The sequence below is a fragment of the Phyllostomus hastatus genome, unplaced genomic scaffold (genome assembly GCF_019186645.2).
Source record: "Phyllostomus hastatus isolate PE091 unplaced genomic scaffold, TTU_PhHast_1.1 phas_scaffold_193, whole genome shotgun sequence".
Classification (NCBI taxonomy): domain Eukaryota; kingdom Metazoa; phylum Chordata; class Mammalia; order Chiroptera; family Phyllostomidae; genus Phyllostomus; species Phyllostomus hastatus.
The window spans coordinates 4,201,410-4,213,887 of NW_025334015.1; the positions used below are offsets into that span (position 1 = coordinate 4,201,410).

The following is a 12,478-nucleotide window of genomic DNA, read 5'->3' on the forward strand; positions in this document are numbered from 1 at the left end:
ATTTATCAAATGACATCTGTGTGAGTGAAAAAGGAAGAGAATTGGATCACATCTTTCATTCTTACATATTGTGTGCTCTGACCATCTGAGCAGCTTATACCAGGACACTGAAGAGTGGGAAGGGATTCCCAAGTGGACTTGGAGAAGCTTCAGCAGGGATGTACTAAATTTGAAATAATCTCAGGTGTACTTCCACATTCTTCTGTAAGCTCCTGTTTCATAGAAACAAGGGAGAATTGGCATGGAGAGGGCTTCTAGGCTTTAAGGGAAGTGACATGAGAGTGTGTCCCCACCGCAGGTGCATGTGCTGGCTCAGCTGCGTGGCTGGAAGTAGACATGCAATACTGACTTGGTCTGTCAGATTCCTTGGTTGCTCTCTGATTCTGAGAAGCACAAACTGGTCTCCACCTCTGACTCTTGCTTTTCCATCATCCTCTTCTCAATTTCTTTCCCCCTCTACTTCACTGTTAGAATAAACTTCATAGTGACTATATGCCCCAAGAGCAATTAGGATTCTTACTGCATTCAGTCATATAGAGCTCACTGCAATGAAATAGCTCATTATTTTCTCCTTAGCTTATTTCAGAAAAAAAACAAAACAAAACAAAACAAGGAACGGGTAACAATATCAAATACATTTAAAAAAAATAGAGAAACCATAGACACAAAACATTAACAGCTTGAACCCAGAATCATCCTCTGCCTACACTGAGAAGTGAAAAGCCACATCCAGACTTCCTAACAACGTGTCAGACCACACACACTACTCCATGGATTCCTGAGCTTCCCTTTCCACATTCTCACTCACCTGCTGCACTGCTACAGCTAGTACCTGCTGCCAGGTCAAAGCTCAACAGACAGGAATTGTGAGTGACAACGGCACACCAATATCTTTGCTTCATTCATAAGTAACCTGCCTCCAGTCCCTGCTACAAGTCCTTCTCTTCACAGAATTTCATTTTTAGGGTGCTATTGAAAACTATGGGGATGCACCTCACCCATGTTTCAACAGCCCCTGGACCAATACAATGAATGTTTATGCAATTCAGGCATTTGATGAAACAATCAAAGCAACCAAGATAAAGAAGCATCTGTGAGGGGGGAAAAGAAAAGAAGAAGGGGGTGTAGGTGGCTGAAGAAAATGAAGATTGAGTAGTAGAAGGTTCAGGTCCTCCTGCCTACTGTAGAAAACCCTTTTCTTCCTTTATCAGCAACATGATACCTCCAGGGAGCACAGTTCCCATCGTCAGAAAACCAGCATTAGGGCCTTCATTTTTTTCATCACTCTTTATGGATTCTTTAACAATTCAGTATACCTCTTTCAATCTCAGTCACTCTATTGTGAACTGGAGACAATAATAATAACACCTGCACACTCAAATACAAAAATATTTGATAACCATATAAAAATATTTTATAAGTTCCAAAATGGAATTAAAGTGTAAATCACTGTTCTCTCTCTATGACTGCTAAGGAAGAAAACCCAGTTGATGTAGGACTTTCCTCAGAGAGGATTTTACCTCTTTATTCCTGAGGCTGTAGATCAAGGGATTCAGCATGGGGGTGACCAGGTTATTCAGGACCTGAACAGTTGCATCCAGCCATGGACTTGGGGCTGGCCTCATGTAGATGAGCACCACTGGCATGTACAACAGTAGGACAACTGTGAGGTGGGCACTGCAGGTGGAGAACGCACGACGTCGGCCCTCTGCAGAGCGGATCTGCAAGATGGAGTAGACAATGTGACTGTAGGAGGTGCAGATGAGAAGAAAGCAGCTGAGGGATATGAGGCCCACACTGATGAACCCCACCATCTCCACGGCTGAGGTATCTGCACAAGCCAGCTTCAGCATCACAGGGATGTCACAGAAGAAATAGTCCACCTCATTGGGGCCACAGTAGAGCAACTGAAAGGTGAGAGTGGTCAGAAAGGTGGCCTGAATACAGCCAAAAAATGAGGTACCCATGGCCAGGATGGCACACACTCTGTGGCTCATGATGACCTTGTAGCGTAGAGGATGGCATATGGCAACAAAGCGGTCATACGCCATCACTGTGCATAGGAAACACTCGGTACAGCCCAGGAAATGGTAGAAGAAGAGCTGGGATGCACAACCTGCATAGGAGATGGCTCGGCTATGCCCTGAGAGGTAGAAGAGCATCTTGGGGGAACTCACAGAAGGGAAGAATATGTCACACACAGACAGTTTACACAAGAAGAAGTACATGGGTGTGTGAAGTTGGGTGGAGGAGACGATTGCCAGTAGGATGAGCAGGTTTCCCATAAGGGTGAAGATGTAGAAGAACAAAAACAGGACAAAGAGCTCAGTCTCCAGGTTCTCTGTGTGAGGGATGCCCAGCAGGATAAACTCGCTCACCTCAGAGGAATTGATCATGGCTCTGATGAGGTCAGACCTTGCAAAAAGACTCAAAACACCAAAGTCTGAACACCAATATTGAAGTATGAACCTCTTTGCTGCTGAAAACTTTGACTGTGTTTGTAAGAAGCCACCACCAGCCCACTTATGAATGACAACATCTGTATAAAAAATATCAGTTACTAATAAATGCTAATTTGGGAGGTTCTATCCAACTCCTAGAAGAAATGCTTTTGTGGAAGCAGGTGATCGTCTTCAATGACAAGATCAGAAATGTAAGAGTATATTCAAACAATCTTATGTTAAGTTAAAAAAACTTTCTACAGTTGTTGAGTTCCTGGATTTACTTTCTTTACACATATTTATGTTTTGAACTCTCACATTATCTTTGAGTAACAAATTCACACTATTTACTATTCTGTGAAAAACAAGAAAAAAACATCACGTTAGACATCAGAACAGTTAATTAAGCCCTGACTTTGCCACTTATTAGCCACACTAGATTAAGTAATTTACACATTTTCATTGACATAGTTCCATTATCTACAGAATAAAAACCATAATGATGGTTTTTATAACTACAACTACAACACCTAAAGACACCCTAGTACCACAGTAAAGTCTATGAAATGTCCAAAATTTGGCAAAAACATAAATCCCAGTGAAAAGTGTTCCCTACCTTTATGTATTTGAAATTTATCTCTTTAAGTACCTTTCTTTAATGTACCATGTAACTATCTACAAATAAATGTCTCATTAAACAACATTGCTGGGTTAGATCATATCCTTTTCAAACTCCATCCTTCTGGACTTGGGAGGCCTCATATCCCCAAATCCCTCAGGAGCTGCTGCTCTGGTTCTTCTGCTCTTTTCAACCTTTTCTAAGTGGACTTGAGGCCACTCGGAAATGCAAACTAAAAACAAATAATGTAGCAGCAAGGAAAACAACAAATTCATGTTACTGTGATGAAGAAAGGAATATAGTGACCCATATAGCAAAAAGGCAAAGAACGGCTCTGATGAGGAAGGTTAAATAAGTCAAGAGCAGGACATAGTGTCAGAAGACACAGAGACCTCCTTCTCTGATAATGCAGGATAATTCTAACACTATTAATAACACTAATGTATTACTAAAACTAACACTACAAGACATAAGTGCATGCCTACATATGCATTCCATTTAATGAATATCTGAGTTATGAGGACTGGGCTTAACACTTTAAAACTATGATTAATTTTTCCAATAATCCTACAAGAAGAAACTGTCATTACTATGTGCATCTACAGATCAGGAATCTGAAACTTGGAAAAAGTAAACAAGTAGCCCAAATTTACAAAGCAAGCATGTAACAGATCCAAGGCTCAAACATTTTTTCTACCATTTCCCATAACCTTAGCCATGAGGAGAATTGTCCTATATGGCCTCTGGTTTTTGAAGGGAGCCCTTCCATTCTCAGTCACTGTCCTTTTCCAGATGAGGTCACATCATCATTTTATGCTGAGGTGGGAAAGCATTCTTGTTTTACCTCTTGCTGGTCACTTCCAGTCCTGACTTTAGACCACATCCAGTTAGCATCTAATTTAACTTAAAAGATCAGACAGCAGGCTTATGCCTTAACTTTGACACTATACCTTAATGGTGACTCCAATATAGGAGCTTTGAAGTTATAGAGACCCATTCACCACGGGAATTCAAATCATTAACTGTGGCAAGTGCCACTTAAAAAACATACCTAAAGAGAATGGCCACACCAAAATGAGTGACTCACATACCACCCTCAAACTGAACAAGAGTGGAGATGGCAAGGAGAGAAACAGTGACATTATGGGGGAGAAATGCTGCTGACAACTTGCTTCTTGTGACTCATTTTAGCCAAACCTGAGTATCATCTCTGAGCCATGCACATTTCTGTGAGATCTGGATCACCTCTCCCTGGTTGGCAAACACCTAGGATCAGACACCATGATAATGTATGACTCCACAATCCTATTTTATTTTTAAGTCCGTTTTAGGGAAAGAAGCCCACAGGGACCAGAAATGACCGTGTGTGAGGCCTTTCACATGTGAGGAGAAGAGGCTTACAGTGAGACATGGGCAGCAGTTTCAACACTCACACAGTCCACTGAGAGCACAGTCAGGCTTTCCACGGGGCTGTCATGAGACCCGACATTAGCTGTTTCTGAGCAGAGCCCAAAGTGCTCCACCAAAGGCACCTCCGTTCTCCTCCTTATAAAGAATTCAGTCTCCTAGGGTTTGTTCAACAGAGACCTGGACACACTCACTCTCCCTGGATTGCTGCCTTGGATGTTTTTTCAGGACCCCTTAAGCCCTACTTTGGATTCACTGATGGCTCTGAGGGAGCAATTAGTTGTTCAGACTAATTTATCATCTAGTTATAAAGCAAGAGCAATGAGATCATCAGAAAGGGGTGCTGTAAAGTGGGAAATACCTCTCCAAGATAGTTTGCATGGCAGAAGGAGGTCCAATTCTAACATTTCATCTCATGTATTGCTACCCCCCTGCTTTGGCTTGGTGGTTTTTGGGTTGTTTTATATCTTCAAGCCTTCACTTGTGATAGTATGTGTCTCACTGCTTTTGAAATTATCTATGTATCCATATTACTCTAGAACTATCTCTAATGAATATCACTATTCAAGACAGAAACCTAAACTGTAAGTAAGTATTCATTCTGATCAGCTCTTATTATGTGCCTCTGAAGTCATTTTTAAAGAGGAGTCACATACTAGGCACATTCGTAGGGTTAAGGAGGTATGAAGTGATCTCAAAAGAAAATTATTGACAAAATATTTAATAATTAGTTAATTATTTACTGTGAGCCAGAGGTGTCAAACTTGTTTTCACATGGACCACATTAGCCTTGTGGTTGCCTTCAAATAGCCAAGTTTATTCAGCACTGTATCAGTTCAACTATTAATGTAACTTAACCAGTCCTTAACTGTTAATGAGTTAAAATTACATTCGGCCCTTTAAAGGCAATCAGGAAGCTGATATGGCCCCAGTGAAAATGAGTTTGACACCCCTGCTGTAAGCACTTACCATGTTCCAAGTATTTTGCTAAATTTTGAAGTTATTACATTTAATCTCCAAAATAAATTTTATAAAGCAGGTAGTATTTATTTCACAAAAAAGCTGAAAAACACATTAGATAACTTGACGATGACATAACTAGAAAGTGACTGAACTGAGACACTTTAATTTCCAAACCAATGCTTTCAAGCTTTATCTTGTAAACTCCAGAGATTTGGTTTTGGATGCAAAAAATGTCAGGGACATATTATGGTCCTGATATGCCTGAAGGGCTCGTAGAAACTTGATAAGCACTATTCTATGTGGTGCCTTAGGAACTATGGGCAAACATGGTAGAAAGAAGTTTATTTTCAATGTAGACCCAAAGTGTTTAATTTTTAGATGTACATCTAAATGGAAAACAATGAAATAAGCAGCCCTGTAAAGAAGTTAGCTCTTTGTCACTGGAAACGAGCCAATGATCATTTACTGTTCAAGGAGTGGAAGAATTAACCTTGTCAAAGTGTCCACACTGCCCAAAGCAACTAATAGATTGAATGCAATCATTAAAATACCAATGACATATTTCACAGATATAGAACAAAAATTTCAAAAATTACATGGAACCAAATATGACCCCAAATACTACAGCAATTTTGAGGGAGAAGAGCAAAGTAGGGGGGATCACAATACCTGATATCAAAGTATATTAAAAGGCTACTGTAATCAAAACAGTCTGGTACTCACATAACAACAGATATATAGACCAATGGAACAGAAAAGAGAGCCCAGAAACAAACCCATGTCTCTGTGGTCACTTAATACACAACAAAGAGGGCAGAAGCATAGAAAAAAGAAAAAAATAGCCTCTTCAACAAATGATGTTGGAAGATCTGGGCAGCCACAGGCAAAAAAAATGAAATTAGACCACCAATTTACACCAAATAGAAAAATGAACTCAAGATAGATAAAAGACATAAATATAAGTCGTGACCCATAAAAGTCCTAGGGGAGAATATAGGCAGGAAAATATCAGATATTCCATGGAGCAATATTTTCAGCAATATATCCCCTAGAAAAAGGGACATAAAGGAAAGAATAAATAAATGGGACCTCAACAAAATAGAAAGAAAGCTTCTGCACATGTAAAGAGAAACATCAGCAAAATGAAAGGGGAACCAACTGTATGGGAAATTATATTTGCCAATGATAACTCAGACAAGTGTTTGATCTCCAAAATATATAAACAACTCACAGGACTCCACTCCAGGAAGACAAACAACCCAATTAAAAAATGGGAAAAGACCTGAAGAGACACTTCTCCAAGGAGGACACACAGAGGGCCCAAAGGCATATGAAAAGATGTTCAGCATCACTAGCCATCAGACTGATGCAAGTTAAAACCACAATGAGATACCTCTTTACAACAGTCACAATGGCCATCATAAACAAAGCAACAAACAACAAGTGCTGATGAAGATGTGGAGAAAAGGGAACCCTAATGCACTGTTGGTGGGAATGCAGACTGGTGCAGCCACTGTGGAATTTCCTTGAGAAAACTAAAATGGACCTGACTTTTGACCCTGCCATCCCACTGCTGGATTACACCCTAAGGATCATGAAATACCAATTCAAAAGAACCTATGCACACCAATGTTCATAGCAGCACAATTTACACTAGCCAAGTGCTCGAAGCAACCTAAATGCCCATCAGCAAATGGGTCGATCAAAAAACTGAGGTACATTTACACAATGGACTACTATGCAGTGCAAAGGAAGAAGGAGCTCTTACCCTCACAACAGCATAGATGGAACTGGAGAGCATTATGCTAAGTGAAATAAGGCAGGCAATGAGAGGCAAATACTATATGATCTCACCTATAAGTGGAACCTAATCAACAAAACAAACAAACACACAAACAAGAAAAATATAACCAGGGATATTGAAATAAAGAACAAACTGACAGTCACCAGAGGGGAGGGGTGGGGGGGATAACGGGAGAAAGAAGGGAAAGGGTGGTCAAGGAACAGGTATAAAGGAGTCATGAACAAAACCTAATGGTGTTTGTATTGAGGGTGGAGCAGGGGAGAGTGGTGGGGGGAAAATGGAGACAACCATACTTGAACAACAATAAAAATAAAATAAGTAAATAAAATGAAAACTGAGGAAGAAATAAATAAATCTCTAGAAATATACAATCTCCAAGACTGAATCACGAAGAAACAGAAAATCTGAACAGACCAAGTAGAACCAACATAATAATCAAGACAGTAATAAAAAAATGTACGAACCCAACAAACAAAAGTCCTGGACAAGATGTCTTCACAGATTAATTAACCAAACATTTAAAGAAGAAATGCCATCTATATTTCTCAAATTATTTTAGAATTCAAGAGAAAGAAAGAGACCCAAGCTCATTTTGCAAGACCAGCCCTATCCTGATTTCAAAACCAGACAAGGACAAAGACATTACAAAACTGAACATTATAGATTATCATTCTTGATGGACATAGATATAAAAATTATCAAAAGAATACAAGCAGTTAGCCCTGGCTGGTGTGGCTCAGTGGACTGAGCACTGGCCAGTGAACCAAAGGCTTACTTAGATGCCCAGTCAGGGCACATGCCTGAGTTCCATGCCACACCACCAATAGGGGGCATGCCAGAGGTAACCACACATTGATGTTTCTCTCCTTTTTCTCCTTTGCTTCCCCTCTGCCTCAAAACAAAATAAATAAATCTTTTTAACAAGAATATAAGCATTTAAAATTCAGCAATACATTAAAAAGATCATATGCCACGTTCAAATGGGATTTATTCCTAAGATGAAAGGTTGGTACGATATTGGCTAATCAATTAACATGATATACCACATAAACAAAATGGAATACAAAAGTCATCTGATCAATCAATCAATAAATAAAAAGTATTTAACGTGATCCAACCCTCAAAAATAATAAAGATTCTCAACAAAGTAGAAATACAAGAAACATATTTCAACATTATCAAGGATATAGATCGCAAAACCACAGCTAACTTCACACACAATAAGGAAAAGATAAAAGCATTTTACTTAAGACCAGGAATGTCTCTATTCGACATAGCACTATAAGTCTTCAAAGTAGCAATCAGACAAGAATAAAAAATAAAAGTCATTCAGATGGACAAGAAAGAAGTAAAATTATTACATTTGCATATGACATGATACTGTAGGTAGAGAACCCTAAAACTGTATTGAAAAATTGTAAGAACTAAAAAAAGAATTCAGTAAAGTAGCTAGACGTAAAATAAATATTTAGAAATTGGTTGCATTTTATACATCAATAAGAAACTATCAGAAAGGAAAAACGAAAAAACAATCCCATTTACAATTGCATAAAAAATACCTAGCAATAAATTTAACAAAAGAGGTAGAGGACTTGTGCTCAGAAAAATATAAGACCCTGGAAAATATGAAAGAAGATACAAAGTAGTGGAAGCAAGAATTAATTCATAGAGAGCAAGAGTTAATATCCTTAAATGTCCACACTACCCAAAGCAACCTATAAGTTCAATGCAATTTCCAACAAATTACCAATGGTGTATTTCATAAAACTAAAATGAATAATCCAAACATGGATTTAAAAGCACAAAAGACCAGGAACAGTCTCAACAATACTGAGAAAGCAGAAGAGCATTACAGAAATCACCACCAGGTATCAAACTGCACTACAAGTTTATAGTAATCAAAACAACAAGTACTGGCATTAAAAAAAAAAACAGACATATAGAATAATGAAACAGAATATAGATCCACAGAAGTTCCATCCAAGATGGAGGTGTAGGTGGAAATGCTTCACTTCCTCACACAACCAAGAGAAGGATAACGGTCAACTTAAAAACAATAAACAATCAGAAGTGCCAGAAAATCAAACTGCATGGAACTCTGACAACCAAGGAGTTAAAGAAACACTCAACTAGTCCCGTATGAGGGATGGAGATGGGAAGCTGAGTGGAGAGGACATGCAGAAAGGTGGCAGACCACACAGGCAAGGAGGGTGAACAGGAAACTAAAGACTCAAACTCTCTAGCTGTAAAATACTGTGGCATTTGCGACAGTGGGATAAACTCCCAGTCTCACAGGAGAGTTCCTTGGAAAGTGGGGCTATAGAAGAGTGAGTGAGGAGCATTGTTCCCTGAGTGACCCCCTTGTCCATAGACTGTGCCAAGACTCAGAGACATGGGTTGCCTCTCTCTGGTGAGTACATAAGGCTCCTCCCACTTACCAGATGACAGGTGGGCTGAGACAAACAAATATGGCCAAAAAGAAAGGACCAATCAAAACTCCAGATAAAGAGATAAGCAACAAGGAGATAGATGACCTATCTGATGCAGAGTTCAAAACACTGGTAATCAGGATGCTCACAGAATTCATTGAGCTCACTTGCAAAATGAAGGAAGAAATGAAGGCTACACAAAGTGAAATAAAGCAAACTATACAGGGAACAAACAGGGAACAGAAGGGAAGGAACTGGGACTTAGATCAACAATTTGGAACAAGAGAAAAAAATAAACATCCAACCAGAACAGAATGAAGGAACAAGAATTTTTAAAAAATGAGGAGAGGCTTAGGAACTTCTGGGGCAACTTTAAGCACTCCAATATCCAAATTATAGTGGTGCCAGAAGGAGAAGCACACGAGCAAGAAATGGAAAACTTATTTGAACAAGTAATGAAGGAGGACTTCCCCAATATGGCAAAGGAAATAGATTTCCAGGAAGCCCAGGAAGCTCAGAAAGTCCCAAACAAGTTGGACCCAAGGAGGAGCACACCAAGGCATATCATAATTAAGTGACCCAAGTTTAAAGATAAGGAGAGAATCTTAAAAGCAGCAAGAGAAAAGGAAACAGTTACCTACAAAGGAGTTCCCATTAGACTATTAGCTTATTTCACGAAAGAAATCTTGCAGGCAAGGAGGGGCTGGAAAGAATTGTTCAAAGTTATGAAACACAAGGACCTACATCCAAGATTACTCTATCCAGCAAACCTATCATTTAGAATGGGAGGACAGATAAAGTGCTTCCCAGATAAGGTCAAGTTAAAGGAGTTCACCATCACCCAACCTTTATTATATGAAATGATAAGGGGATTTATCTGAGAAATAGAAGAAGATCAAAAACTATGAACACAAAATGACAACAAACTCACAAGTATCAACATCTGAACAGAAGAAACTTTGTTTTCCAAGACTCCCTTAAAAAATGAATTAAGGGAACAACTAGAACCAAAACAGAATCACAGAAATGGAGATCACATGGAGGTTTATCAGTGGGGAGGTAGAGGGGTAGACATTGGGGAAATATACAGGGAACAACAAGCATAATAGGCAGGCACAAAATAGACAGGGGGAGGTTAAGTATAGTTTAGGAAATGGAGAAGCCAAATAACATATGTACAACCCATGGACATGAACCAAAGAGAGAGGGAATGCTGGAGTGCTGGGGGGTGCAGGGCACAGGCAGATAAAGGGGAGAAAAAGTGGGACAACTGTAATAGCATAATCGATAAAATTTACTTAAAAAGAGAATATAGCGTTCGAAGATGGCATCTTTGCTTGAAGGAGCGTGATTCTGTTCCTTTTTGCAGGGAAGAGAAACTTGTGGATCAGGGCAGGAACAGAGCAAGTGTCCTAGGTTACTGAAACATTTATGAAAACAGGAGATCAAAAATTATAGCAGACATTGAAAAACCACACAGTAAGAAAACTGCTTCAGGACAACAGGGACCCAGGGATCAGCGCGGGGACCAGGGGTTTGCAGCCCCCAGTCCCACTGCTCCTGATCTGCCTCAGGGCACAGGGGAGAGTGGATCGCTTTTCCCTCCCCAGACAACAAGGGTTGAGCAATACCAGGGGAGACCTTCTTGCTTGAAGGTACAGAGAGGGGAGTTGGACTGGGAGACAATTGCACAGGGGCTGCAAGCACGGGTGGATATCCCAGGGAGGGGTGAGTGCCTCTAGCCTGCATGACAAGGGGTGGCCTGGATGTGCGCATTTGCCCCTAGCTCGGTGGGAGAGTGGATCTGTGGAAAACCCAGACCTCGCAGCCCTGAACAAGGAAAAGGCGTGGGGGTTCATGGGTTTCTGGAGCCTGCGGTGGTGGGCTGGGGAAGCGCACCCCTTCAGGATTCTAGACTCCCATGCTGTGAACCCAGAAGGGATGCAGCGCTTTGGGAAATCCTAGAGCCCAAAACGGAGAAATTGGTGGAAGTGCGCGCCCCTTCACGATCCCCAGAGCTTGCACCATGAATCCGGAAATGATGCGGGTGCTTCCCAAGAACAATGCGCCCCCCTTAGTGAAATTTGAGGGAAAGACGTGTCTCCTTGCTATCCTGGGAGCTTGCATTGTGAACCTGGAAAAGATGCAGGAGCTCTGAAGGGCCCTGGAGCCCGGGAAACCGCAGCAGTGAGCTATGGAGAGCATGCTCCAGAGCACCCAAGGTCCTGCAGGGGAAAGTTGGATTGGCTCTGGGGAGAGTGCCCTGCTGGCTCCGGGTACAGTACCTGAGAGACTTACTGAGTTTTGACTGGGGAGAGTGATAAGCATTTCAAATGCCCCTCCGCCTGCTGAAGCCAGCAAGACAAGAAAAACTGGTCTGGCCAGTTAGAAACCAACAAGAAGGTTTTGGGGGGGTTTTGGGGGCTCTTTTTTTTCTTTCCTTTTTTTTTGGCTGTTGTTGATTGATTGTTTGATTTTATCTTATTTTTAAGTGACTTTTTATTTTTCAATTTTTATTATTTTTATATCTCTCAATCCCTTATGTTTCTCTTCCATTCATCCTAGTATTATTCTTTCCACTCCAAATTTATCTCTCCTGCACTCCATCTTCTGCTTTTTTCCCTTTTTTTTGAGCTTGCAAGTTACTGCAAATTTGTATTATCTCTTTCTCTTTTCTGACATTTTTTATTTTAATAGTATTTTGGTATTCTTTTTCTTTCAGTATAATCTTCTTTGCTTGGCTGGTTATACTGTCATTTGATAGGTTCCCCTTGTTATCTCAGTCACAGTGTGTTCATAATTTACTATCCTTCAT

General features: G+C 40.3%; 1 protein-coding gene across 1 annotated transcript; it reads right to left on the minus strand.

The window, feature by feature from the left end:
* Positions 1–1,469: 1,469 nt before the first annotated feature.
* Positions 1,470–2,396, minus strand: LOC123832592 (olfactory receptor 149-like). The gene has a single exon (XM_045860329.1). The coding sequence runs from the start codon at positions 2,394–2,396 to the stop codon at positions 1,470–1,472; it is 927 nt and encodes a 308-aa protein (XP_045716285.1).
* Positions 2,397–12,478: the final 10,082 nt, after the last annotated feature.